Source organism: Chenopodium quinoa, unplaced genomic scaffold (genome assembly GCF_001683475.1).
Source record: "Chenopodium quinoa cultivar QQ74 unplaced genomic scaffold, ASM168347v1, whole genome shotgun sequence".
In the NCBI taxonomy this organism is placed as follows: domain Eukaryota; kingdom Viridiplantae; phylum Streptophyta; class Magnoliopsida; order Caryophyllales; family Amaranthaceae; genus Chenopodium; species Chenopodium quinoa.
This window is the reverse complement of record NW_018743175.1, coordinates 5,375,251-5,402,346: the sequence shown is the minus strand read 5'-3', so window position 1 is coordinate 5,402,346 and position 27,096 is coordinate 5,375,251. Positions and strand designations below refer to the sequence as shown.

The window sequence follows — 27,096 nt, the reverse complement described above, 5'->3', positions numbered from 1 at the left end:
CGTATATCATGATTTGATGATACGTGGAGACGACTCCTTGAATGCCGTGAATGAGGGGTCTCCCCATGATCACGTTGTATGCAGATGGAGCATCTACGACCAAAAATTCGGCCATGATATTCCTAGCTGCTCGGCCTTCGCCGATGGTGACAGGAAGTGTAATCTTCCCGTCAGGATACGAGGAAGAGCCGTTGAATCCAGACACCGGGTAGGGTGCGGGGGCCAGGTGCTCGGCTCCCATCCTCAGCTGGTCGAACGCTCCTCGGAAGAGGATGTTCGCCCCGCTACCGCCGTCGACGAGGGTCCGCCAGACGTTGCGGTTGGCGATGCCCAGAATGATTACTAGTGGGTCATCGTGGGGGTATACCACCCCCTCACAGTCTTCGGCTGTGAACAGGATGTTCGGCGCCGGTGACTGGGACTGCCGAAGCTCAGCCTGATGAATCTGATGGGTTAGACCCCTCAGTTGGCGTTTGGCTGTGCCTCGCGAGATTCCCCCGGAAATAACTAGGATGTCGAGGGACTCCTTGCCCTGAGGTCCCTTATCCTTCTTCCGAGCGAAGTTGAGGTCCTGCCGAGAATCTTTTTCAGCTTTTTTCTCCTCGCGCCTGTCCGCGAGGTATTGGCTCAGGTACCCCTTGCGGACCAGATCCTCAATCTGGTCCTTCAGCTGGACGCAGTCCTCGGTGCGATGTCCGGGTGAGTCATGGAACTCGCACCACTGGTCCTTTCCCCTCGTCTGATGCCAGGGAGGCAACGGACGAGGTTTTTTGAATCTCCCCTCGTCCTTCGTCGTGCTGAAAATCTTAGCACGGGGAAGGGAGAGTGGAGTGTATGAATCGTACCTTCCCGTGTAGGGAAAGTGTCTGTCCTTCTTCGGCTCGGCAGCAGAGGACGGTTCTGAGGCCTTAGCCTTCCCTTTCCTCTGCGCCGAGACTTCGGGCTGCTGCCCTTTCGGCTTCTCAATTCTCGGACGAGACTGAGACCTGGATCTGTTCCACTCCTCGGCTCGGATGAACCTATCCGATGCTTCCAAGGCTTCCTCCAGGGTCTGCGGGGGATGCATGACCATGAAGTCCAGGAACTTTCCAGCTTGGAGGCCGTTCCGTAGCGCGAACACGGCCAGGCCTTGATCCAGGCTTGTGATTCCGGATGACTCGTTGCTGAAGCGAGTCAGATAGTCGCGGAGGCTCTCGTCCTCCGCCTGCTGCAGACTCATTAGCTCTGCAGTGGTCTTCTCTCGGCGGTTGGCCGTAGAGAATTTGCTCTTGAACTTGTTGGAGAGGTCGTTCCAACCGGTTATGGAGCCTTCCTTGAGCCCTTTGGTGATCCAGGATTGGGCAACACCTTTGAGGGTCGTAGGAAAGTATTTACACCAGGTAGCCTCAGACCTCGGGTTCAGATACATGTGCCCCTCGTAAGAGGCAATGTGATCCTTAGGATCTGAGGTACCATCGTAAGTAATATGTGCCGGGATTTTGACCGTTGGCACATGCTCTTCCAGAATCCACTTCTGGAAGGGCGAGTTCGATGGAACCATGACCGCCTTCCCCTTGTACCCGGCCTCAGGGACCTCGCTCCCTCCTCTCTCAGAGGTGGAAGTGGTTTTCGTCCCCGGCTGAGACAAGGTTGGGTGGGGTCCGGTATCCTCTGGGAAGGTGAGGCGGCTATGCACACTCACCTCCCTCGAACCCAAGCGTTCGTGAACGCTTTGGCGGGCGAATTCCGGGTCCTTGGAGGGCCCCATGGAATTCTGAGCTTCAGAGTGGTCAGAGGGTTGAGGGTTCCTCCTCCTCTCCTTACTGGAGTTTCGGGTGTCCCCTCGCCACCTCTGGCCGAGCTCTCTATGTGGTGGAACTTGTCCACCATCATCCTGACCGATCCTCCTTTTCAGGTTTCTCGGCTGGTGATCATCAGGCATCTGGATTGGAGCCCCTTGAGCTTTAAGGAACTCCATGCAGATGGCCACTGCTCTGGCCACTTCCTCGGTGGAGGGTCCGGAGGGAGGAGTCTCCCGCGGATGTGACCTGGATTGCACGCTATGGCGCGGCGGGGAGTTCCTCGCACCTGAGCCACTCGGTCTCGGGGATGGCCCCGGCTGCCGAGTGTGGTGCGAGGTGTTCTCCTCCTGGAGGCTAGGACCTCTTGAGGCTTCCCTTTCCGGAGAAATGGGGGCCTCCGATTCGGAAGAGGCTTGCTCCGGGGAGGGATAAACCGGCTGGCGTTCCCTCACCGTAATCCGGCCTCCTCCCTTCTTAGCCTTCTTGGAACTCTTTCCACTCTTAGTCATGGCGACTGCCGGAGTGTTTGATGACTGACGCGAAATTTAGTAGCGTTCCCCACAGACGGCGCCAAATTGTTTCGGATGAAAACAATCGAATCTCGGAAGATCCTTTTATCTTGAGGGAACTTGGTCTCGGTCCGAACGACGCAGGAGCCGAGGGTTTCCTGCACAACAAATACACGTAAACTAGCCTTGGGGGGGACGCCGAGGAAGGCCCCTCCGATGCTTAAGTCAGTATATTAGAGAGAGAAAGCTGTGCAAGAGTTTAGTTGCTTGAGGCTTTATTGTCTTACCAAGAATTGACCAAATTGTTGGCTTTTATACCTTGGCTAATGAAGGAGGCGGATTGGGCCCGGAAGTCAGTTGGGCTGGGCCAAGCTGATTGGGCCGTTGACTGACCTTGACATGGCTTTGAGGATGTTGATTTTTGACTTTAGCATATTTGGAGAGTTGAACCTTAACCTTGGGCTTTTAATTGGATCATTCAGTGACCAGGCCCAATTGGACTAAATTGGACCCAAACAGACTATATGTTCATTAATTGCGCTTTAAGCAACAAAATATAAGCACCAAAGTCATTTTCTTTTCAACTTAATTAATCACCTATAGTTTTGTACTTAGTGACATAATCATAGCATGATAAAGTACTATATAGTATAACAAGACAATTATAGGAATTAAAGCTGTAACTTCAATTGATTTAATTAATTTTGTCACACATAATTAACGTTGGTCAGTTTTCGTTTCAAGGCCTACATACCCCATATTATATGAACAAAATATGCGTTACCTTTTGGCGAATCACGGAATTATTACGGGTATATTTTTTGTATAAGAGTAAGTATTTGTTTCCGACAAAGTGGGGGTGTATAATCATAGTAAACTGTCACGTATTACATGATAAATATATTCTGTGGCACCAAATTATCAGGTAGATTTAGCTTTTGGCAATTGCTAATCACGGACGGTAGAGTTGATGAGACTCCTCTTAGTCCTGTCAATAGATTACGAAAAGTAATACGGAGCATTATTTACGCATATTATCGTACCCTTATTGTCATAGCGTGAGAAGGTCGAATAATTTTACTACTAAAGAAGATAGTTAATTATACTCTTTAGTGCAGATTGATGTCTGCTAACCAACTTGAAGGGATACTTGTTCGAAGAAAATGAATATCTATCTCAAGATGTTCAGTTTGTTAATATTGCATATGATTAAAGAGAACAAGGTAAACACTCGGAAACACAGTATAAAAGTTTGTTTGTGTTGCATATATACATGATTAATTCGTTACAGATTTTAGTCTCAGAGGTTCATTCCATAGTAAAAGACAGTGTAATGTTAATAGAAAGTTGCGTAGTACCCAACATACACCACGACATAAAATAGATTGTGAGAGGGTGCATAATGCGTGGATTGGCGATTGGAAGTAAGTAATGAAATCGTTGACATGGTAGATATACTAACTATATAAAGGTAGAATTACATTCTACGTACACTCACCCAAGTCTACATCAAGATAAGATGTGCAACATATGAAATTAAAACTGTAAGTAACCAATTTTTTTTGACAAAGATAGTGTATCAATTCGGATCCACTCAATGTAACGAGCAAGTACACATCATATCACATATAATAAGATACGTCTCACTAATTTTTTCAAACTAATGATCAAAACAAAGTATAAATTTTAAGTTAAATCTTTACTTTCTCCTCTTTTATGGAATTTTATAACTACCAACTTTCGCAATTGTTTGCATCATCATGACCACATAACTATAGTTGCTAATGAGCTAGTACGTACAATTATTTACCTACAAGCTTAACTCATACAACCCTACTATTTAGCTTACCTAAGCATGATAAGAGGCTGATGAATGTTAAGGAGCAATTATTACATAATTAAGAACTACATTAATTCATTATTATATTATATTAATGATATAAATATTATTAGTGATGCTTATTGTTTCATGAGAATCCCAATTTGCTACTAATAGTAATTACCTATTTATTGATGACGTTAAAAAATTCCTTTGCTTAGTACGGGAGTGGGAAAATAATTGAGTATATACACAAATTAAACTAAAAACGTGAATAATAACTTTAGCATGTTTTTATGCCTTAATTTGCAAATTTTGCTATTTCAATCTAAAAGCAACTTATCATACAGTATATATAGTTAATTTCTTATATATCAATTTCCTTTTCTTATAGAATTATTCATCGATCTTTTGTTTGCAATCTTTAATTATCGCAATAGTGAGATTCCATCCTATTCAATGGCAAGTTTTTGATTTTTCCATAATCACAATATTAGTGAAATAAAGTTGGCTTATACGAGTAGTTGTACGTATTATCTCTAATTTAGATAAAAAAATTATCCTTATTATGTGTGTGAATTTGTGTACTACCATACTAAATTTATTATGAGTAGAAAGAACATTTTAGAACCTAGTCTCGAAAATAGTAATAATTGAGACATGTATAAGGGTAATAGCCAGGCCAAGACTTTATAGACTTAAAAAGTGCACTAAATTGAGTAACGATCCTTCACCGCCACATTAACGTTACAAAACAACTATACAACAAGAGTGGAATGCAGGGTGATGCACTCCCTTATGTTAAAGTTAGACTTATGAAGCAATTAAGAACAAAACGGTTGAAGTCAAAACCACAAAACCCATGAAAGCATGCCAAGCAAAATGGTCCTACTATACAAACCCTTGAAGCTAGGTTAGTTTGTGGAGAAATGACCTGGCTTTCCTACAAAAGTAACAAGAATTGAAGATGAGATACTGTACGTTTGGTGTTAGTGGAATATTGAATCATTATTTCATCTTTCAATTATTTTTTATTTTTCGAATTATTCTTTTTATCATCTTCTACTTTATATTTATATTGTTGCAAAAACAAAACATATGTCAGTCGAATTGGAGACGTTGGACCGCCCCATACGAACCCAAATTATAAGGTCCCCATTACATTCCAAAGAAGAAAACAACATGAATATACATTCAATGTTTTTTATGCTAAGGACTAAGGAGGGGCACAGCCCCATAATATATACAAGTAATATTCACTCATGATATGATAAAAGGTAAAGTGTCTCCAATCCTTATTTTTAATCCCCATCGACCTCATTCTTCCTTTTTTAACTTCTCTATATTTTATACAAAATACGGATCGGAGTATTATTTTTGTCTAATACCTTAAACAAGAGATCATAAGCGTATAAGGAGTATATATTTACGTATTGTGAGGGGACCATTTAATCCACTTGAATAATGGTGGTTTAAATTTAGTTAGTATCTTTAAACTAGGCATGGCCTTTCATTTCGATTAATTAAACAACCAAATTATATAGGACAACGATGGCATTAAACAGTTGAACCAAATTATTCTTTGGTTGATAGATCATTCGTTTGTTAGGCATAGCCGCCCTAGCTTAACTTTGGTTCAATAGGGTTCAATAATTCAAGTCAAACTTAAATAAAGTTATTCCCGTATGATAATCAGTTTCAACACCGGGAATATGAAAAATCATTGAAGTATAGCGTTTTTAAGATGTAAGTGTCTCGGCCTACATTAACAAAAGACAAGAGAATTAAAAGCTTTATATAAGGCTAAGAGACAACTTCTATTTTCATATGATTTTGGAATGGAACAACGTAAACCATGAACTTGTGAAGTGAAATATCTCTTTTGATGACAAATGCGACTCAGGTCTCTGTTAAATACGAGTCTGGGCCGCACCCGCAACCAAGAGAGAGTGTCCACTTCACAAGACCAAAGGAGGTTCCATCCCCAAACCATATGACAATAGGAGGAGTAACCCCTTAGCCTTATACAGTGTTCGACTCTCTCTTCTTTTCTCAATATAGGACACTTACATGTGTTATTTGGTAGAATATACTTCAACAGTCTCTAAGTAAGGCCTCATTATTCTTTTGAGAGAGCAGGAGTATACAAAGTAAATCTTGTATCTACTAAAAGTGGACCAATTCATCCACTTAGGAGGATGTATGAGAAATCTCCACAAAAGTGGCCCACAGAATGAGGGTTGGTAGGTTAATGATCCCCCAATCCCCACTTAGTAAACAATGCAAGAAGAATTTGGGTGCCAAAGTAAACACCAATAATAGCATATTTTTATAATGTTATGGAGAAACAAACACGTAAATAACGTACACAATAACAATAGCATACACACTATCTACAAAGCTAAATTAAAGAGAGTTTGCAAAGTGCCAGAATGCCATTGTGCCAGGAAGGAAGATTATTGCAAAGTGCCAGAATGCCATTGTGCCAGGAAGGAAGATTATTGCAAAGTGCTTAACTAAAGTACTTGCCATTATCATTATTAGTTTCTATATTTTTCATAATCATGTTTATTACACTTCATGTGGGCCTTTAATTAGTTTCTATCCTATTTCCATGGCCTTAGAATTTGGCCATCTGTGCTACAACTCATACAAAAAAAAACTACGTGTTTTGACAACCAAAAATATAAAGCTATATGCCATTTTAGTATATATGCAATTAGTTCGTGGTTGTCTGGCGGCAAGTAATGTACTTATGTATGTCTCCTGTGTCCTGATTTTTGACACTATTTATACAATATTGTCTAGTCGATGTATAAGGAAAACTTATGTGATATCTTACTAATTAGATGTGTATATATCAATAATGTACATGCTACATGTATAATATAGGGATGGACACGAATAGAGTGACTTGTTGTGAATAGTTCAAAATCAGTTGAGTTAAAGTTCAATTCAAGCTTTATTTGATTGTTAATGAGCCCGAGCTCAAATTATTAATTAAATGACAAATAAATGAGAATATTAACCACGCCGACTATCCAAATAATACATTTGTAGGTACAATTAATTTACACAACATTGGTATTAGAATATGGCAATATGCTTACTATTGGAACATGTTTTATCGAGCTAAGCTCAAGTTCTACTCAAACTCGAACCAACATGCTTCATCGACAAAGCTCAAGTTCAGTAAAACTTAACACAAACTTCGGAGCCAGGTTAGAATTCGGTTCAAGTTTGGTGAAATTAAAATAAATGGTGCGGCTTGAGCTTGGCCTATTTGCAAAAATGGAAATGGGGTGAGAGAGGCTCGAACTCTCGACCTATTTGCAATAAATGGTGCGGCTTGAGCTTGGCCTATTTGCAAAAATGGAAATGGGGTGAGAGAGGCTCGAACTCTCGACCTCAGGATCACTCAACTTAGCTATGAGACCTACGCGCTAGCCAACTGCGCCACCACCCCATTTTATTCAAAATCAACACAAATTTGACTATACTTATTATCCTTTTTGAACATCAGCCTAAGATTTGTAATTTTTTTTTTACTGGTACAAGTTTTTACAGTACGTAATTTTTTACGGAGTATTTCCTGGGTTGTCTGACTTTTGCAAATCGCCGATCAAAAATTTCCGCGAAACCCTAATTTTCTGGCGATATCCGACATGTAATCTTCTTCCTCTTTCTTTCTCCTCATTTTATGCCTATTTTTATCAATTAGTTGTCGATTATTCGTGTTAATTCATGTATAAGCTGCATTTTGTTTCGATTTTCGGAATTGATGTTGGTTACTAATTGAAATTCGTCCTATTATGTTTGTGATTTCTGAGGTATATTTGTGAAAATTGACAATTGTGTATTTGTGTATGTCAAAACTTATAAAAAGTTAGTGTTTTTTTTTTTTTTTTTTTTGAGGTAATATTAGTGAAAATTGACAATTGTATGATTTTGCTTTTAAAAAAATTGTGTTGCGCGCTATTTTATTTTATTTTTTGGTGTAGAGAGAGTCAGATAAGGTGAGTAATGTAATGGGGTTTGATAACGGTGTTGGATATGACCCTCAAGACTTTAATCAACTAAGCTAGTTACATCCTAATTGCGCCGTCTATTTAATTGGCATGCATAGGATAATGTATACTACGTAATAAAATAGTAAGAGTTTGTACTTATCAAAGAGTGGAAAACTGTTAGGTTGACAAAATTATAAGAAGTTTAATTTGTTGGGAAGTTCTACTTTTGGACCACGAGACACATAAGTTGCTTAATTTGTCTTAAGTTGGGAATTTGAAAGTGGAATACAACAACAATGTCAAAGCCATAGTACCACCAAAGGTTCTATTTCCCGTGAATGTAGGCTGAACTATGTGATCATCGTTATGAAATAATGGATTACATTTGACCTTAGCTGTCGAAGTTTAAACTGTGTTGTTTAATTTGTCCTTGTTCATTTTATTGTGGTCTTTATAATAGTGTTTTTTTTTTTTTTTTTTTTTTTTTTTGTTTTTTTTTGTTGTTTTTATGATGATATACCGATTGAATGTAATTGTCAAAATTGAGAAGGTTTGTCCTTGAAAGCTAAATGTCTTGTTATTTTGAAAACATGGGGTATATACTTGTTTTGTCTTTTAGTGTTCTGTTATTGGTCTTCTGCTACTTGTTAAGTTTCATTCATATAGGATTGTGGATTGTTTACTTAGCTTCATGGCTATTAGAATCTCATTAATCTCATTCAGGCTTCAAAGGGGTTATGTTAGTACTATCTTATTAATCTTTGTACACTAAATTAAAAGATGGTATAGAGCAGTACATAGACAAGTATGAAGGGAGTTAAGAGTCTTGAGACCTATCTACCACAAGCTGGTGTGATTATAATATAGAAGACACAGGAAGTGTTTTGTTTCAAAAAGCTATTGAAGGCCCCTTTGTTTTGATTGGACAAGCTTTGTTAGCAATCTAAACTTTGAATTCCTGTGACAGATCATATAACTACATATTATAATATGGTGTATTTGAGATGTGAAAATTTTGGAGCTATGAAACTGCCCTTTTCTACTATTGAATGTAACCTGCTCTTGTTAATCCCTTCCTATGATTTTTTTATGATTCTGAATCTCTTCACGAGGTCAAATTTCAGATTTTGTTGTCTCAGTTTAGAGCATTCCAGTTTTCAATGTATTACTTACTTTGATTCTCATTTCTCTTATAAGATAAGCATGAAGTGTTCTGGTGAGGAAAATTGATTAACTGTAGAGATTTTCTTTGCTCATCTGATAATTGAATCCTCAGTTAGTTTAAACTTCTTGAAACCTTAGCTTTTACCATTTATACATAAATCATAAATGGTTTGTGAGAAGGATGCTTTTAGGAACCTGGTTCCTGTGAAACTATGACAAATTAGAAGGTTAGTGAAATTACAGTCAATGATAGTTCAGTGTAGGAATCTACTGAATAAAGCTTCTTTTGATTAGATAAAAACAAAGGATGTAGCCCCCCTGCAAATATGTATTTGATGATGTTAGGGCATGATTTAACATTGTTCTCGCCAAAGAATCAGAAAACTCTTGTGAATTCCAGAGTAGATGAAGTAGTCTATGCCCATTATGTAGCAGAGTAGCTCATCTTCTAGTGATGGTGCTCAATATGCTCATTTAAATGCTACCTCGAGACTTTAGTCAGATGCATGGTAGCACTGGAATGTCTCAGTTGTTGCCACAATTTTTTATCCATTAGACCTCACCTAGAGGATAATGCGCAGAAGAAAATGTTGCATGATCCTAAATTGCTGACTAAAAGGCTGCAGCATTCCTTCTCCACATTTTAATTTCTTGTAGTAATGGCCTAAATCTTTGTTTTATTAGGAAATGGTGTGCGCAATCACTCAATTATAAATTGTGGGGTAGGTTATAGAGCTCCAAGTTATGAGAATCATTGAACTTCACATCTGGAAAGAATACGAGGTTACATCTGTGAGTGTTTAGTGAAATTTAGGGATGATTAAAGACAGTTTTGTCCAGGGTACTCTTGGTATCAACATTTGTATCTTTATTGTCTTACACACACTGTGAATCAAGTTTAAATGATGGAAAGATTTATCAGCTGGCTGATTGTTATTTTATATAATACTTCATGTTTTCTTTTGTGAATATATGATTTTGTGCAAGCTGAGGTTGCTGCCCAAGTGGTTTGATGTAATGTAGTTCATCTTTTTCACCCGCAAAATGAGGCAAAAAAACTCTTTGGATTTTCAGTTCTTCTCCAATATGGCTAAAGATATGTCAAAAAAAGCTTTACTGCAAAATATTTCTTATGGGTAATTTTCTTACACTTGTTCTATTGATGATGTTTCAATAATTAATGATATGGCATGTGATAAAATTGTCTGTTTGGTCTGTATAATTGTATATTTGACTGAGATTAGCTATATATGGAGTAGCAGGGGACTCACTTTTACATATTCAATTCAGGTGATCAAGTTAATGATGCACAAATGTGTCTCTGAATCAGCAAATTTAAAGGCTCTTCATACTTTAGGAGGCAAGGCTACAAATTTTTGACTTCACAAATATGTTGCTCAGGAAAGGTTCTATGGATTCTATTCACCTTGCTTCAATGCTTATAAAGAAGCTGGGCTGTCCTAAACTTTTCTTTGGATGCCCTTTTCTTCAAAGATCAAAGGATTACATATTAAGAGGTTTTTCTACCTTGGAGATTTATGGAGCTCTTAATACTGTTGATGTAACTATGTAAGCTTCTTACTTCCCAATATTTTTTTTTTCTCTCCAAGCTTCTTTGTTATGGTGCATTTGTAAAAGTTTATTTTTTGTGTTCAGCCTCAGTAGAATGCCAATACATACAATTGCTGAAGCATATGTTTTGACATATATCTGTTAGTGTGCACTTACCCACTGACCATAAACCAACATAAGATGGGATAGAGGCCATAGGGCCAACGAGTAGGAAAGAATTATGTACTCTTACCTGTGTAGTTTCAAAGATGATGTTTCTACATGACCCTTACGTGACCTACTACTTCTAGAACACCAAAGTATCTGACAGCTGATAAAAGATGAGCTGAATTCAGCTGTTCAGTATAATCAAGATCCAAACATTTGTCATCCATCAATATGAAAAATCAATAACCTTCCTGCAACCTAATCATTCCAAATTAAATCAAGCACCAAACATTCTTAATCTATCTATGTCAAAAATCACTAACTTTCCTGCAACCTGTAAGATGTTAGGCACAGATTTGGCAGGAATCATAGGACATGTGATTTGGTTGTCAGTTCATTATTGCAGATTTCCAGTATATAAATTAAATTAATACCATTGCTTTTTTTTAGAATGATTAGCTGCTGCATCTAATTAACCATTGCAGAGGAAATCTCGATGATTTCAGAAACTTGGGTTCTTACTCTATTGACCCTCCTCACCGTGTTATAGGTGATATTCCTTCTCACCAGCAAATAGAGCCATAGAGGCCCACTGGGCCTTTCCATACTAGGGAATCTTCTTTCACTAGACCCAGAACTCCACACCTATTTCACCACCTTGGCCCAAACCTATGGACCTATATTCTCTCTCCGGCTTGGAATGAAGCTTGTTGTGGTCATCTCCTTGCCGGCTCAAGCCAAGGAGGTTCTTAAAGATCATGACGCCGTATTTGCCAACCATGAGGTGCCCATTGCTGCTAGAGTGGCCACGTACAGAGGCCACAACATCGTGTGGTCCCCCTATGGCCCTGCATGGCGGCTGCTACGGAAGGTTTGTGTGCGACAGATGCTCTGTGCCACTGCACTTGATGCCATGCATGGCATCCGTCGACAGGAAATCCGGCAGATGATCTGGGGATTGACAGAGAAAATGGGGACAACTACAACCGTCAATATTGGGGAGGAGGTGTTCTTGGTGGTGATGAGGGTGGTGACTGGTATGTTGTGGGGAGGGTCCATCATCCATGGGGGCTGAAGAGAGAAAATATTGAGTTGGAGTTTCGAGCGGCTATGATGGAGTTTACAGGGTTGTTGGGTCAGACTTTTTTCCGGGTATGGGGAGGTTCGATTTTTGCAGGGGTGGAGAGGAGGATGAGGAAGTGTGCTAAGTGGTTGGATAGAATTTTTGAGAAGGTGACTGATAAATGGATGAGAATTAATTCGGAGGGAGCTGAGGGGAGGAAGGAAGAGAAGGATTTTCTGGAGGTTTTGTTGCAAATGAGGGATGATTATGAAGGTGAAGGTAATGATACGGTGTCATTTTCCATGACCCATCTTTAAGCTTCGCTCATGGTATGCTGCGTAACTGTTCAATACCCCTATATGGCTTAATAATTTTAGCTGCTCTATACTGCTTTGTGGCTTTATATTTTGTAGATAATTTGGCAGTCAATTGCCTTACATTAACAAAAAGTATGTACTACTAGGAAAAACTAAAGATGGATTATAGTATTTGTTAGTGCTTTTGTGGTAAGTCAATAATGTTATTGATTTTGTGATAAGATTGAAAACTTACTGATAAATTGATGGAAACATGTTAGGAAGTCTGATATAACAAGCACTCAAATGCAAATTTTACACCTCTAGCTGTGATTTCATCTTGTGATTGAGACCCTAATTAAGGTTACACTGATCGAACTTCGGTTAAGCTAAAGAAATTAGACTTCACTTAGTTTGAAACTTGAGTTGGCCTCAATGATCTTAGATCCTTAGCAAATTGCTGGAAATTTTAAGTATTAATGAAGTGTTATGGGATTGTGGTTGTCTAGCTCTGAATGTTGTAGATAGGTATCTCCTTGTTTATCTCCAATTTTTATTCCTCTTTGTTATACCAATATACAATATAACTTTTCATTTATTTATTCTAATTTCAAGGTGTTCTGATGGGAACGATATGGTGGTGGGAGGAACAGACACAACCTCAAACACAGTCGAACTTGCAATGACAGAAATAATGAACAAACCAGAGGTGCTGAAAAAAATACAGCATGAGCTGGACACAGTAGTTGGCAGAGACAGCATAGTGGAGGAGTATCACTACAAGCTGTCCTGAAAGAAGCACTTTGTTTGAACCCTGTACTACCCCTGCTAGTTCCTCATTCTCCGAGTGAGTCTTGTGTTGTTGGAGGCTATACCATCCCCAAGGGTTCTCGAGTCTTCATCAATGTATGGGCTATCCATCAAAATCCTTCAATATGGGCTGACCCATTTAATTTCGACCTGGAAAGGTTTGTGAATGCTAAGCTTTCCCTTTAGCTCAGGCAGAAGGATTTGTGCTGGAAGAGGAATGGCTGAGAAGATGGTCCTGTTTTCACTAGCCTCTCTGTTACATTCCTTTGATTGTAAAATTGCCGGAAGGAGAACAGTTAAATCTTCAGGCGAAGTTCGTGATCGTCTTGAGCAAGAAAAAGCCTCTCATGGTGATCCCTAAGCTAAGGTTATTTAGTTCATCTCTATATGAATAGGTAAGCTCTATGCATTATTCTGTCCTTCTGTCAGTTGTTTTGAGTTTCAGGAGATTCGTGCCTTATCATATAATTTTATATACAAAAAAGCATTTTGTGAATGCATAACATTTCGAGTAAATAAGAGGAATGGTTTACAGTAGTTTTATCATTTTTAGCAACTTATAAATTTACCAAAGAGGATGTTTCTACATCTTCTTTAACGTTTTTCTACATCTTCTTTATCGTTTTTTGTAGCTGATAAAAGGTTAGTTTAGCTTCTGCTGTTCAGATTAACCAAGCACTAAACATTTGTTAGCTATGTATATCAATATATCATAATTCAATAGCCTTCTTGCAACCTGATTAATACGCCAATATATATATATATAATTTTTTTTTTTTTTAATTCTTAGTGTGATACTAGTTTTGTCTATGCAGGGAGTCTTTTGATAGCAAAGTATACCTGTCTTTTTTGGTCCCCTTGTATGTTAAGAATATATCAGACTCTCAGCAAACTAGGCTGGGTTGAAAATTTGGAGTACAGAACATTACAGCTTTCATAATTTATGAATTCTGGATTCTTGCTGCCATGAAATAGTTTACAAGTGACAGGAATAGGTGAGACTAAAGATTATTAGAGTAGTGACTTTGACTGTAGGATAAGAGAAGGATCATATTAGGAATTAGGAGGGTTCATCTAGGAACATCTGTATTTACTATTTCAATCTGTGTGCTTCTATGAGTGTGACTGTAGATTAGTTGTCTATTCAATCTTTCTGTTTCTCCGATTTCCTCATTTCAATTGTCAGGAAGAATGTAGGAATGTAGCTGGTCTTAGGTAATGCAGCTTGAAGGAATGTAGCTTTGATGGCATGACTACTTTAAAGTTTCCAGTGTTTTGAACTAGCAATTGGCTATGGACCTAATGACAGACTGATATTCATCAATTCATTATGTTGAATTCGTTGATCTCATGGAGATAGTTTTGATATTTGTATGAATTTATGAACTGAATTATTAATAATCAGTGATTAAGCATGAGTAGGAAGTTTTTATGATGGAAATATATATTACATGTGTGAATTTTAGCATGCTGCCCAAGTTTGATGATTTGAAGGTTTTCCTTCTTCACCCACAAAATGAAGCAGTCTTCTTTCACTTGTTCTATTGATGATGTCTCAATGGATAACGTGGCATGTGAAAATTGTTTTTATTTTAATTGGTTTGTATGACTGTAAATTTGACTCAGATCAGTAAAGTAGCAAGGATTAAGAAGCAACTTTGCTATAGATTGATTGATTGATTTGCTATAGATTTGCACTTTACTCAGATGATCAAGTAAATGGTGCATGAAAAGGTGCAAATATAATGCCTTAATAAAAATCATTCTCTTTGTATAACAGGAGGTAAGGCTACAAATCTTTGATTGCGTGTCTAATAAGCTCTGAATTGGAACTGTGATTGTGTTCACTGTTCACCCATTGCCAATATGCTTCCTAAGAAGAAAGGCTGTCTTCTTCTTCATGGATGCAAAGCTCACATTTTGAAGAGCTTGTTTTACCTAGGTTCATGGATTTCTCAATATTGTTGACGCAAGCATCTTACTGTCCAATTCTTTTACTCCAAGCTTTTTTGTTACCTTTTATTCAAGGTTAAATTTATGTGCAAAATCAGATGTGAAGTTTTATCAAAGTCCAGGGGCAGTTTGTGAGATATTTGCTATAGGTTTTAACTTTTAAGCATGTTGATGAACATTACTTCATATGTGTTTTTAGAGTAAACATCAATTGACCAAGTAGTATTGTCTGCAAACAGCAGTATGATCGGTTGTGTGAAGAACCAGATGATGGAAGCTATGTCTATTGACTTCCCTTCCCGGATTCAATTTCATGCATGGTTCATGATTTCGGATGCGGAAGATGTGAAGCAGCCACTACCACATATGGAACTTGCTGTTGGTGGGCGTTTCAGCAAGTATATATTTGCTGCTTACCTGGCTGGGACTAGTTGAACTCCTTGGGAGGTAACTTCAAGTTCTCTCTTTTTTTTTTTTTTTTTTTTTTTTTTTTTTTTTTTTTTTTTTTTCCTTTTCTGATGGACTCACTGAGAATCATTATTACTAAACCCTTAATGAAATAGCAATTCAAAAAATTGCTAAAGCATAAGTTTCGACTTATATCACTTTTTATACATTTGACCATAATCCAACTTAAGATGGGATAGAGCCAACAAGGGTGACCAAGTTCATATATTTGCAACACATCTTATAAATAAATTATACATACCTCTACAGTAACAAAGAGGTGGTTTCTATGTGACCATTAGTTGACCTAAGGCTATTATGAATAATTTGACAGCAGATTTAGAGGTTAGTTCAGAATCAACAGGCACCAAATATTCGTTATCTATGCTTGATTGCTTATCCAAATTTTGGTGCCTATTTTAAATTTTATTTGAGGTCCAATTTGCTTGACTTTTTGACTAAGGCATAAAATTCATCCACTCAACTCCTAAGACGTCAGGCACAGATTTGGCTGTTAGCCTGCTAGTGCATTTAATGAGATGTGCACTAGAGTATCTAATTAAATACTCTCTGTTTTTTTTTGTGTACCCATTAATAATTTTTTATGTACCCGCTACTGGTTTAATCTATTTTTCAACCACACTTCCTTTGTCCCACAATTTTTACTCACTTCCACTTTCACCTATATTTTTCTTACACTCACTTAATTTTTTCTGAAACTAAAGTCTACAAAAAGAAAGTGGACAGAGTAATATGTTTATTTTTTCAGACTTATTAGCTGCTGTTTGCCTGTTTTTATTGTATTGTTTATCCAACCATTTTAGAGCTTGTCTCAAAAAGAGGAAAAAAAAGTCACCATGATTTCAGAAACCTGGGTAATTCCACTACTGACCTTCCTCACTGTGTTTTTGGCCATATTCCTCCTCACCAGAAAACAGAACCACCACCAACCACCACTCCCACCAGGCCCACTGGGCCTTCCCATACTAGGGAACCTCCTCTCACTAGACCCAGAACTCCACACTTACTTCGCTTCCTTGGCCCAAACCCACGGCCCAATATTCTCTCTCCGGCTTGGGACCAAGCTTGGTGTTGTCATCTCCTCTCCTGCTCTAGCTAAGGAGGTGCTTAAAGATCATGACATCATCTTTTCCAACCGTGACATACCCATTGCTGGGAAATTGGCCACATATGGTGGCCACAATATTGTGTGGTCCCCCTACGGCCCCACGTGGCAGCTGCTGCGTAAAGTCACTGTGAGAGAGATGCTTGGTGCTGCTACACTTGATGCTCTGTATGGCATCCGTTGGCAGGAAACCCGGCAGATGATCTGGAGATTGTCGGAGAAAGCGGGGACAAAGACGGCAGTTAATCTGGGAGAGGAGGTGTTCTTGGTGGTGATCAGGGTGGTGACAGGGATGTTGTGGGGAGGTGCCATGGGGATTGAAGATAGAGAAAAGATTGAGTCGGAGTTTCGAGTGGCGGTGACCAAGGTTGTAAGGTTGTTGGGTGCACCGAATATATCAGACTTTTTTCCGAGTTTGGCACGGTTTGATTTGCAGGGTATAGAGAAAAATATGAGGAAGTGTGCTAAGTGGTTGGATGAAATTTTTGAGAAGGTGATTGATCAACGGCTGAGAAATAATAGGGAGGGAAATGAAGGGAGGAAGAAAGAACAGGATTTTCTGGAGGTTTTGTTGCAATTGAAGGATGATTATGAGGGTGAAGGCAATGGTAAGGTGTCATTTTCCATGACCCATGTTAAATCTTTGCTCATGGTATGCTTCTTTACTGTACTTTAATACTCTTGATTACAATTGAAAATCTTAACTGATAATTTTACATATTTAATGCCTCAAGATATGATTTTGCCTTGTGATTGACACTCTTAGTAGGAATCATACAGATTGAACTTTGGTTAGGCTACATGAATTAGACTGAACTTAATCTGAAGCTTGTGTAGGCCTCAGTTATCTTAAGCTTCTTATGTAATCGCTTTAAATTTGGGTATTAGTGAAGTTTAACCTGATTATGGTTGTCTGACTCTGAAAGTTGTAGGCTACTGTATTTAATAACACAACAATGTTTCTGTAGTTGCTATTTGAAGACAAGTAATTTTGGTGGAAATATATGTCCTCCCCTGTTTAGAGTCTTGCTCATCTCCAGTATCTATTCTTTATTGTTCCGCCATTATAAAACAATACATTTCATTCTGTTTATATAAATATTTATTATAATGTGTTTTTATGAGCAGGATATGGTGGTGGGAGGAACTGACACAACTTCAAACACAGTTGAACTTGCAATGGCAGAAATAATGAACAAACCAGAGGTGCTGAAAAAGATCCAGCAAGAGCTGGACACAGTGGTTGGAAGAGACAGCATTGTGGAGGAGCATCACATCTATAAACTACCATACCTGCAAGCTGTCATGAAAGAAGCACTCCGTTTGCACCCTGTACTTCCCTTGCTAGTTCCTCATTCCCCGAGTGAGTCCTGCATTGTTGGAGGCTATACCATCCCCAAGGGTTCCCGAGTTTTCATCAATGTATGGGCTATCCATCGAGACCCTACAATATGGACTGACCCATCAAAATTTGACCCAGAAAGGTTCTTAAGTGCTAAAATTGACTTCCGTGGAAATGACGACTTCAATTTCTTACCTTTTAGCTCAGGCAGAAGGATTTGCGCCGGGATAGGAATGGCTGAGAAGATGGTGCTGTTTTCACTGGCCTCAATGCTACATTCTTTTAACTGGAAACTGCCTGAGGGAGAACAACTGAATATTCAGGAGAAATTTGGGATCGTCATGTCCCTGAGAAAGCCTCTCTTAGCAATCCCTGAGTGTAGATTATCTAGTCCATCTCTGTATGAATAAGTAAGCTCTATGCATTATTCTGCTCTTCTGTATGTTGCTTTGCATTTCAGGGTATATTCTAATCATGTAATTGTTGATGCACAATAAAAAAAATTCTTAATGCATAAAATTTTCGTGTAAACAAGAGGAATAGCTGTTTATAAACTTTTTACATTGCATTCTTATAAATTACTGCATTGTGTTTCATTAGCTCTTATGAAGTATTTTCTCTATGACTATTCAAGATGTTTGCCTTTTCCATTATGACAATTTTTGTAAGGTAGTTATTATATACTATTAATAGCGTTTTTATTACAATGATGAATGGCTAATACTCAGACCAATAAGATTCTATAGTCTTTTTCAAAAAAAAAAAAAAAAAAAAAAAAAAAAAAAAAGCAAATGCTTTACCTTGGAATTTTAGAAATTTGTCCACCTTTATATCCAAGTACCAAATATTAAGTATTTAATTATATTTCATCCATGAATTATCTCTAAATCTGTTTCTTGAAAGCCAGTATTTTTATTTAATTTGTAGCAATTCATCACTGCCTTTCCAAGTATACTTTCAGGGGTACATCTACTTGAATTTTGATGCCAGACCAGAATAGTGTTTAATTCTATTTGCAAATTATGGTAAATGAGCAAGAAAGAAAGTAATTATCAGATTTATGTGAATTAAGAGTTTCATACCTGAACACAATTCAATCATTCACCACCACATATGAGACGGTGGTGGACCCTTGTTGAGCTTACAGTGGATGATATTTTGACATTTGTCTTGATACTGGATCTATCGTATGCACCCTATTTGCTATTTGAGTAATTTCTGTCTATTACATCAGCACCATGTATCTGTGATACTATTATTTTGCAGCCTATTTATTGTCACTAATACATGCACTGTCACCATTAACTCAGTCTAGCCTAACCAGTTCAGTCTTTTTTCATAGTCTTCTCAGAAAAACTAGTATGTTGCCTGAAGCAACTAGTGTGTGGTCATGGTGGCGGAGTACCAGTAATAAGGCTGATGAAACTTCGCGAAACATCTTGACCATCTTTGTTCCCTTGTTTATTGTTTTCTGGTTCATTTTCGCTGTCAGGAAGCAAAACAAGGAGAAACCTCCTTTGCCTCCTGGACCGCGTGGCCTGCCTTTAGTGGGATACCTCCCTTTTTTGGATTCCAATCTCCATCATTGCTTTAAAAAGATGGCCAGTTTATATGGTCCAATTTTCAGATTCCGTCTTGGAAGTGAAGAATGCATTGTGGTCTCCTCACCGTCTCTAGTCAAGGAAGTGGTTAGGGACCATGATGTCGTGTTTGCTAACCGAGCACCCCTCATTGCTGCTAAAAGTCTTTTGTTTGGGTCGTTGGATATTGCCTTCTCCGATTATGGTGTTGAATGGAGAAAGATGAGAAAAATATTTGCCACTGAGATGCTTAGTAATGCTCGCCTTGATGCCAGTTATTATCTAAGGAAACAGCATGTGAAGAAAATGATGAATGAAACCTATGAAAAAGCTGGCCAGCTGGTTAATATAGGTGACCTAGCATTTTTAACCCTTGTTGGTTCTGTTATGAACATGGTATGGGGGGATACATTGAAAGGGGATGAGGGGTCTGTCATGGACTCTGAATTTCGAGCTGTTGTAGATGAACAACTTAAACTTCTAGGGGCACCAAATATTTCAGACTTTTTCCCTTTGCTTGCTAGGTTTGATTTGCAGGGAATACAGCGCAGAATGAGGATCATCTCAAAACGGAATGAAGAGATTTATGATAAAGCCATTAATCATCACAATGCTGGAGAAAGTATTCAGAGGAAGGATTTCCTAGGGCATCTCATGCAGCTTACCAAATGTGAGGATCATGCAAGATCTCTAACCTTGCCTCAAGTTAAGGCCATGCTCATTGTAAGTGTAATATGCCCTTTTCTTACTGATTTCTCAATTATATACTTGGTATAAATTAGGATGCTGTTGCTTGTGTGTGCACATAATGTATGTTTATTGTTTAGTTATATATTTATCTGCAAAATTGTTTTATCTTTTAGGATGTTGTGGTTGGGGGAACTGATACAACAGTGGCTATGGTTGAGTGGGTTATGGCGGAAATACTGCAACACCCAGAAGTACTGAGGAAAGTCCAAGAAGAACTAACTGAGATTGTGGGATTAAACAAAACAGTTGAAGAGGTTCATTTGCCTGAGTTAAAGTATCTGAATGCAGTTGCAAAGGAGTCACTTCGTTTGCACCCACCAATTCCTCTTCTCGTTCCTCATTGTCCAAGTGAGCCTTCTACTATAGGAGGGTATAGCATACCAAAGGGTGCTCGTGTCTTCCTCAACTTATACACTATTCAGAGAGATCCCCATAATTGGGAAGATCCATTACTGTTTAAGCCTGAGCGGTTTTTAAGTGGGTCTGCTGCTGAGAAAACAGACTACCTGGGCAACCATTTTCAGTATCTTCCGTTTGGGTCTGGAAGGAGAATGTGTCCCGGAATTCCACTAGCAGAGAGGACTACAATGCTTGTTTTGGCTTCTATGCTGCATGGTTTCCAGTGGAAGTTACCAAATGGCACAGTGGAGGTTGATTTATCGGAGAAATTTGGAATTGTTGTGAAAAAATCAAAACCTTTGTTTGCTGTACCGAGTCCTAGGCTTTCTAACTTAGATCTCTATTCGTACAATAACTGAAAATTTTCAAAAGTACAGGGCCTAGCTACCTGTACTTTAAGAATATAAAGAAAATAAAGAGAGAATAAGATCTAGAAGAAGAATATCTTGCAATGATGTACTTCGTATAATTTTATTAAGTGCTATGGTAATTATATTGTAGTTGCTTTTCTTGCTTATATCAAAGTGTCCACATTTTTCATTTGTTTATATTGTTAACAGGAAAATTTACTTTGGCTGACAAATCTTTTATCTCAATAGAACACTGTGGTTAAAAATTCAGAGCGGCAGAAGGCACTTGTTTCAGGTTTGATAACTCATCTTTCTTGCCGCATATCTCTTTCGAAGTTAAAAGTGTGGTGGCATCTAGGCCAATTATATAGACTTTAGAGGTCTATTCTCTATTGATTGTGTGATTACCTACCTTTGTTATCATAGTAATTTTGTTTGGCAATCTATTATAATACATGTATGAGCATCATTATCTGGTCAGTCTGGTGATTGAGTCTTTTTTGTTTGACAGTGTCTGAGCCAGTCAAGCTGTAATCGGGGAAACCTATAAACAGATATGATCTTGTGGTCCTAAAATGATATTATCTGCATTTCAAGCTAACTGACATAACAAAGATGTATGACTAGTGTCTTGCAAGAATTGGTTTAATTTTGCTTTCCTTTTGCCTAATAAATAGATATTCTTTGTCTTCACATATTTTCCTCGCAAAAGTCTTTTAGTTGTCGCTTGTTTACTCTGTCACATTATCCTTTTTGTCATTGCCCTCCATGACCTGGATCTTCCTAGATGAAGTTTGTTTTTTGTGGATGTTATCCTAATTAGAAGGGTTTTGTTCCCACCACAATCTACCAGTTGCTGTCTGAAATTTTGTTCTTTTTCTTTTGAAAAATGTCAGATCCCATTTCACACCTTTTCACAATAAAAGAAATGTACATTTAATACACATGTTTGCTGCTAATTACCCTCTTTTTCCTGGTTACTCTGGTTAGTTGGCATTAAGAATGATAACACGAGAGGAAGGGGGGGGGGGTGAAAAAGCACATATTAACATTGTCTTGGGTAGAAACTGGATATCAGTGTTAACTAAGTATTCTCATCCGGGATAAAACCTCATGGTCTGAACAAACCATATCCTGTATGGATGGCTGCTGTTTTATTTTCGCCTAAAGATTACTTGTGTGAAATACTAAAGTTCAGAAACTGGCACATCAAATGACCTGAGTTAACTGGCTGTGAATTACTTCAGAGCATGCATGTTGATGCAGAAGTTTGTTTGTTTCATTAGATTTTGAAGTTTAAAAAAAAACTGACTTAAGAGTAGATGTGGCAAAAGAATTTCCTAAGCACAACACTTCAAGCATTAAGCAATAAGCACCACCTTTGAGATACCCTTTCTAGATCATGCAGTGAAAAATGCTTATTTTGCTAAGCCTTCCTGCATTACTAGAGGACGGGTATTCTTTGTCATTTGCTTCATTTCGGATAATTGCTTCATGACTTGTATTTTAGATTGGAGGCTATATAAACTGTGGCACTATATGCTAGCTTTACTGAACTGTTTTTAACAAAGACTATCAAAGACGTTATCCTATTTATTATCTCTGCAAATGCATGGCAGTGGAGGTTATCGTTGTTTATTATCAAGGTTATTTCTTTCCTATGCAACTTAGTTCATGTTTTCCTTTTGTTACACTGTCAACTTCGATTAAACTAAAAATATCTTTTTTTCTGAAATATTTTATGATCTGAAATTAGGCCTCTGTTTATTTCAATTATCTGCTGAAGAACACAGCCTTAAACTTTTCTTCAGTCTTGTCCAAAGAAAATATGATTCGTCGTCATTATATCTTGTCAAGCATATTTGTCTTAAGCTAATCTCCACACATGAGATGTTGGGAAACTTCACTAAAAGTTGGTTTTTTTTTAGGATTATTGAAAAGACAAGGGCCAATATTATTTTTCATTAGGCTTCATGCCAAATAATCAAACCGTAAGTAGGCCAATCAAGTTATGTCTGATATCAATAATGAGCAACAATTGAAACATTTTCATGATTTTTTTTGAGGTATTGAGGACAGTGGCACACTCCCATATATAACTTAAGCTTAGTGAGACCTATCTACGAATTTATCTTTTTCAAATTCACATACTAACATGTCGCAGACAGCAATCAGTCTGTTGTCATGGTGGTGGAGTACTAGCAATAATAAAATTGATGAAACTTTTGGAAATATCTTTATCATCTTAATCCCTTTGTTCTTTTTTTTTTTGGTTCATTTTCTCTAATATTTGGCAGGATAAGGAGAAACTTCTGGTGCCTCCTGGACCGCATGGCTTGCCTTTAGTCGGATATTTGCCTTTTCTGGACTCGAATCTCCACCAAAGCTTCAAAAACTTAGCCAGTATATATGGTCCTATCTTTAAAGTCTAGCTTGGAATGAAAGACTGCATTGTGATCACCTCACCTTCTCTAGTAAAAGAGGTGGTAAGGGATCAAGATGTCATTTTTGCTAATCGGGGAAATCCCACTGTTGCTGTAAGGAGCTTTTTGTTCGGGACAATGGATATTTCTTTCTCCAATTACGGGCATGAATTGCGAAAGATGAGGAAGGTTTTTGTCAGTGAGATGATGAATAATGTTTGCCTCAATGCTAGTTATCATCTTAGGAAGCGGCATGGGATGAAACTTATAGTAAGGCTGGTCATCTTGTTAATGTAGGTAAATTAACTTTTATAACCATTGTCAGCTCAGTAATGAGCATGATATAGGGTGATACACTGAAAGGGGGCAAGAGTAATACTGTTAATGCTGAATTTCGAGCTCTCAGAACTGAACAAATGGAACACCTAGGGGCACCAAATACTTCAGACCTTTTTCCTTTGCTTGCTAGATATGACTTACAAGGGATAGAGCGCAGAATGAAGATAATTACTCGTCGCTGTGAGAATATACTTGATTCAGCCATAAATAATCACAACTCAGGAGAAAATAATAAGCAGAAGGGTTTCCTTGGTCACCTCTTGCATCTTACCAAGTTTGAAAATCCAGCAACTTCTCTAACCTTGCCTCAAGTTAAGGCCTTACTAATGGTATATGTCATCTGCAAGACTCCTTTTATTATTTTTAATTTTCTTATATACGAAATTTTTACATATTTATTTATCTTTGCGTTACATTATAGGATGCTGTGATTGGGGGAACAGATACAACAGCTACTACGGTTGAGTGGGTTGTGGCGGAGATGTTGCAACATCCACAAGTAATGAGGAAAGTTCAAGAAGAATTGACTGAGATTGTGGGATTAAACAATATAGTTGAAGAGGTTCATTTGCCCAAGTTGAAGTATCTAAAGGCAGTTGTGAAAGAGACACTTCGTTTGCACCCATCTATTCCTCTTCTTTTTCCTCATTGTCCGATCAAGGCTTCTAGTATAGGGGATATGCCATACCAAAGGATGCTCGTGTCTTTCTGAATGTATATGCTATACAGAGAGATCCACAACTTTGGGAAGATCCATTACTGTTTCAACCGGACAGGTTTTTAAGTGGGGGTATTGCTGAGAAAATTGACTACTTGGGCAATCATTTTCAGTATCTTCAATTCCATTTGGTTCTGGAAGGAGAATTTGTCCTGGTATTTCACTTGCAGAGAGGAATTCAATGCTTGTATTAGCTTCACTACTGCATTCTTTCCATTGGAATTTACCGAATGGTTCTGTGGAGGTTGATACATCTGAAAGATTTGGAATCGTCGTGAAGAAAGCAAAACCTTTGTTTGCTGTCCCAGTCTCTCCAGGTTGGAGCTTTATTCATATAAAGATTTGCATTTTTAAAGAAACTACAAGGCTTAGCTATTTTTTTCCTTAAAATTATAAGATGAAGAAAATCTTATGCAGTAATGAATTATTATGTGAGTAATTTGATGGCTATATTGTAGTTTCTTTTCTTTCTTGAACCGGAAATGTAGTTCCATTTTCATTGTCCACAGATATTAATATCAAAAGCCTTATTATCAAGGTGAGACTATATTTTAGCTATGAGATTCACATATCTCATCAAGACTCACTTTTTCATATATCTAATTCAGCTTGCCCTGATAATTGAGTCTGTTGTTTGGATTAGTTGTGTTTTGCCTGCAAATTAATTAGATGTTCTTTTGTACTACCTGAAACTTCAGTAAGTGATAATTTTTTTTTTTAATCTTGTGGTCATGATTAATGATCAATATGATCTTTTGCTCTACCTGAAACGGCTTGTATTTTAGATCGCTAGCTTTATTGAATTATTTTAACATCACAGATGCTCACTCTATTTTTCTTAACAAGTGCATTTGTAGTGGAGTTTATACATATCATTGTTTCTGATCAAGTTACCTCTTTCATATGTAACATTGCAACTCAGTTTATAATTCATACTTAATTTCATGTTTTAGTTTGTTTTCTGATTGAGAATCGACCATTTAATCGTACTTAGACTGGTACCTGTACGAGCCTCATGCTGCCGTAAATCCAGAACTTTGTTAGAGATTAATCTAGAAAAATCTAGACGTGGTATGAAAAATCTAGTGTGTAGATTAGAAAAATCTAGAATGAAGTAGGAAAATCAAGAGAGGTTTAGAAATATCTAAGATGAGTGATATAGAAAAATCTAGATACATGTAATATGAGATAAGTGTAGAAAATCTAGAAAGTGGGAAAACACCACTATAAGGCCTTGTTTGGTTGACAACATAAAATGGGGGAAGTGGAAATTCATGGAATTTGATAAATTGAGGAATTGTTTGGTTGACACAAAAGCAAAAATGAAAGAAATGGAAATTCATGGGAATTTCAACTTCCCACAAAACGAGGAAAGTAAATTACCTAGCCCCCTAGGTCAATCAAGATTCATGGGATTTCTAAATTCCCACATTGCCAACCAATCAATAGGGAAATAACTTCCCATGAAATGCAATTTCCTATGGGAATTTTTTTTCCATGTCAACCAAACAAGGCCTAAATATTTTATGTGTGCATGAGTAAGAAGTGAGCTAATCATGAACTCCGCCAATGGTTGATAGAAATTAAGGGTTCTATCAAGAGAGTGAGAGACATGAACTCTCACAAACATGTTTGTACAATTTATGATGAAATTTATGAAATCATAAAATTGTTATATGATATCGGGTCCATTAAACTTCCGCGTGTGCCCAAATTCTATCAAACTTCTTATGTGTTGCAAACCTAGAATATCTGGCTTAACTCATTTCTCAGCAACATAGTGTCTTCAAGCATTAACCACAACATATGATATGTTGGTAGACCCTTTCTAGAGCTTTCCATGACAATAATTTGTTTCGTTGAGACTTCCTTCAGTTAGACAGTGATTTCTATCAAATTTGTCATGTGTAGTTATAACTTATAATATCTTATACTTTAGCGTTAGCTTATTACGGAGTTTCATTCCAGCACTTGTTTCAGGTTTGATAACTCATCATGCTTGCTGCGTATTTCTTCAATGTTAAAAGTGTGGTGGCATCTAAGCCAATTATATAGACTTTACAGGTTTATTGTATTGTGTGATTATCATTTATCTGCCTTTGTTAACCATATTAGTTCTGTTTGGCAATCTATTAGAGAACGCTGAACACCATTACTTATCTGGTCGGTCTGGTGATTGAGTTTCTTTATATTGTATGAGCCTTTTTCAAGCTGTAATAAGGGCAATCTAGAAAGAGATGTGATGTGGTACTAAGTGAACTGACTTAGCATTGTCTCAAAGGAAAAAAAAAAAAAAAGAAAAAAAACCTGACTTAGCAAAGATATATGATTAATGTCTTGCAAGATGAGGCTTAATTCTGCTTTCTGTTTGCCTTATAAGAAAATTGCATTCTTGCTGCCAATATATCCCCCCCCCCCCAAAATCTATTTGTTGCGGCTTGTTTACTCTGTTACGTTATCTTTTTGTCATTACCCTCCTCCATGACTAGGATCTTCCT

The 27,096-nt window shown here is 37.8% G+C and overlaps 3 protein-coding genes, 1 non-coding gene and 1 pseudogene across 4 annotated transcripts; 4 read left to right on the top strand and 1 right to left on the bottom strand.

The window, feature by feature from the left end:
- Positions 1–7,488: 7,488 nt before the first annotated feature.
- On the bottom strand, positions 7,489–7,575 carry TRNAM-CAU. Its single transcript is given in 2 exon segments — positions 7,489–7,524; positions 7,538–7,575. It is a non-coding gene; the product is annotated as a tRNA-Met (tRNA).
- Positions 7,576–10,859: 3,284 nt separating this feature from the next.
- On the top strand, positions 10,860–12,390 carry LOC110732721 (annotated as a pseudogene).
- A 3,229-nt stretch (positions 12,391–15,619) lies between these two features.
- On the top strand, positions 15,620–18,600 carry LOC110732720 (cytochrome P450 76C2-like). The gene is made up of 2 exons (XM_021912709.1): positions 15,620–17,349; positions 17,826–18,600. Exons 1-2 carry the CDS (start codon positions 16,429–16,431, stop codon positions 18,447–18,449), a joined length of 1,545 nt encoding a protein of 514 aa, XP_021768401.1. The 5' UTR covers positions 15,620–16,428; the 3' UTR covers positions 18,450–18,600.
- Positions 18,601–18,702: 102 nt separating this feature from the next.
- LOC110732719 (flavonoid 3'-monooxygenase-like) lies at positions 18,703–25,201 on the top strand. Its single transcript, XM_021912708.1, has 4 exons — positions 18,703–20,342; positions 20,483–21,413; positions 23,416–24,209; positions 24,302–25,201. The coding sequence occupies exons 1-2, from the start codon at positions 19,401–19,403 to the stop codon at positions 21,125–21,127; spliced, it is 1,587 nt and encodes a 528-aa protein (XP_021768400.1). The 5' UTR covers positions 18,703–19,400; the 3' UTR covers positions 21,128–21,413; positions 23,416–24,209; positions 24,302–25,201.
- LOC110732207 (cytochrome P450 76C2-like) lies at positions 23,557–26,778 on the top strand. Its single transcript, XM_021912125.1, has 5 exons — positions 23,557–23,757; positions 23,889–24,209; positions 24,302–24,548; positions 24,712–24,915; positions 26,714–26,778. The coding sequence occupies exons 1-5, from the start codon at positions 23,557–23,559 to the stop codon at positions 26,776–26,778; spliced, it is 1,038 nt and encodes a 345-aa protein (XP_021767817.1).
- The last annotated feature ends 318 nt before the right edge of the window (positions 26,779–27,096 follow it).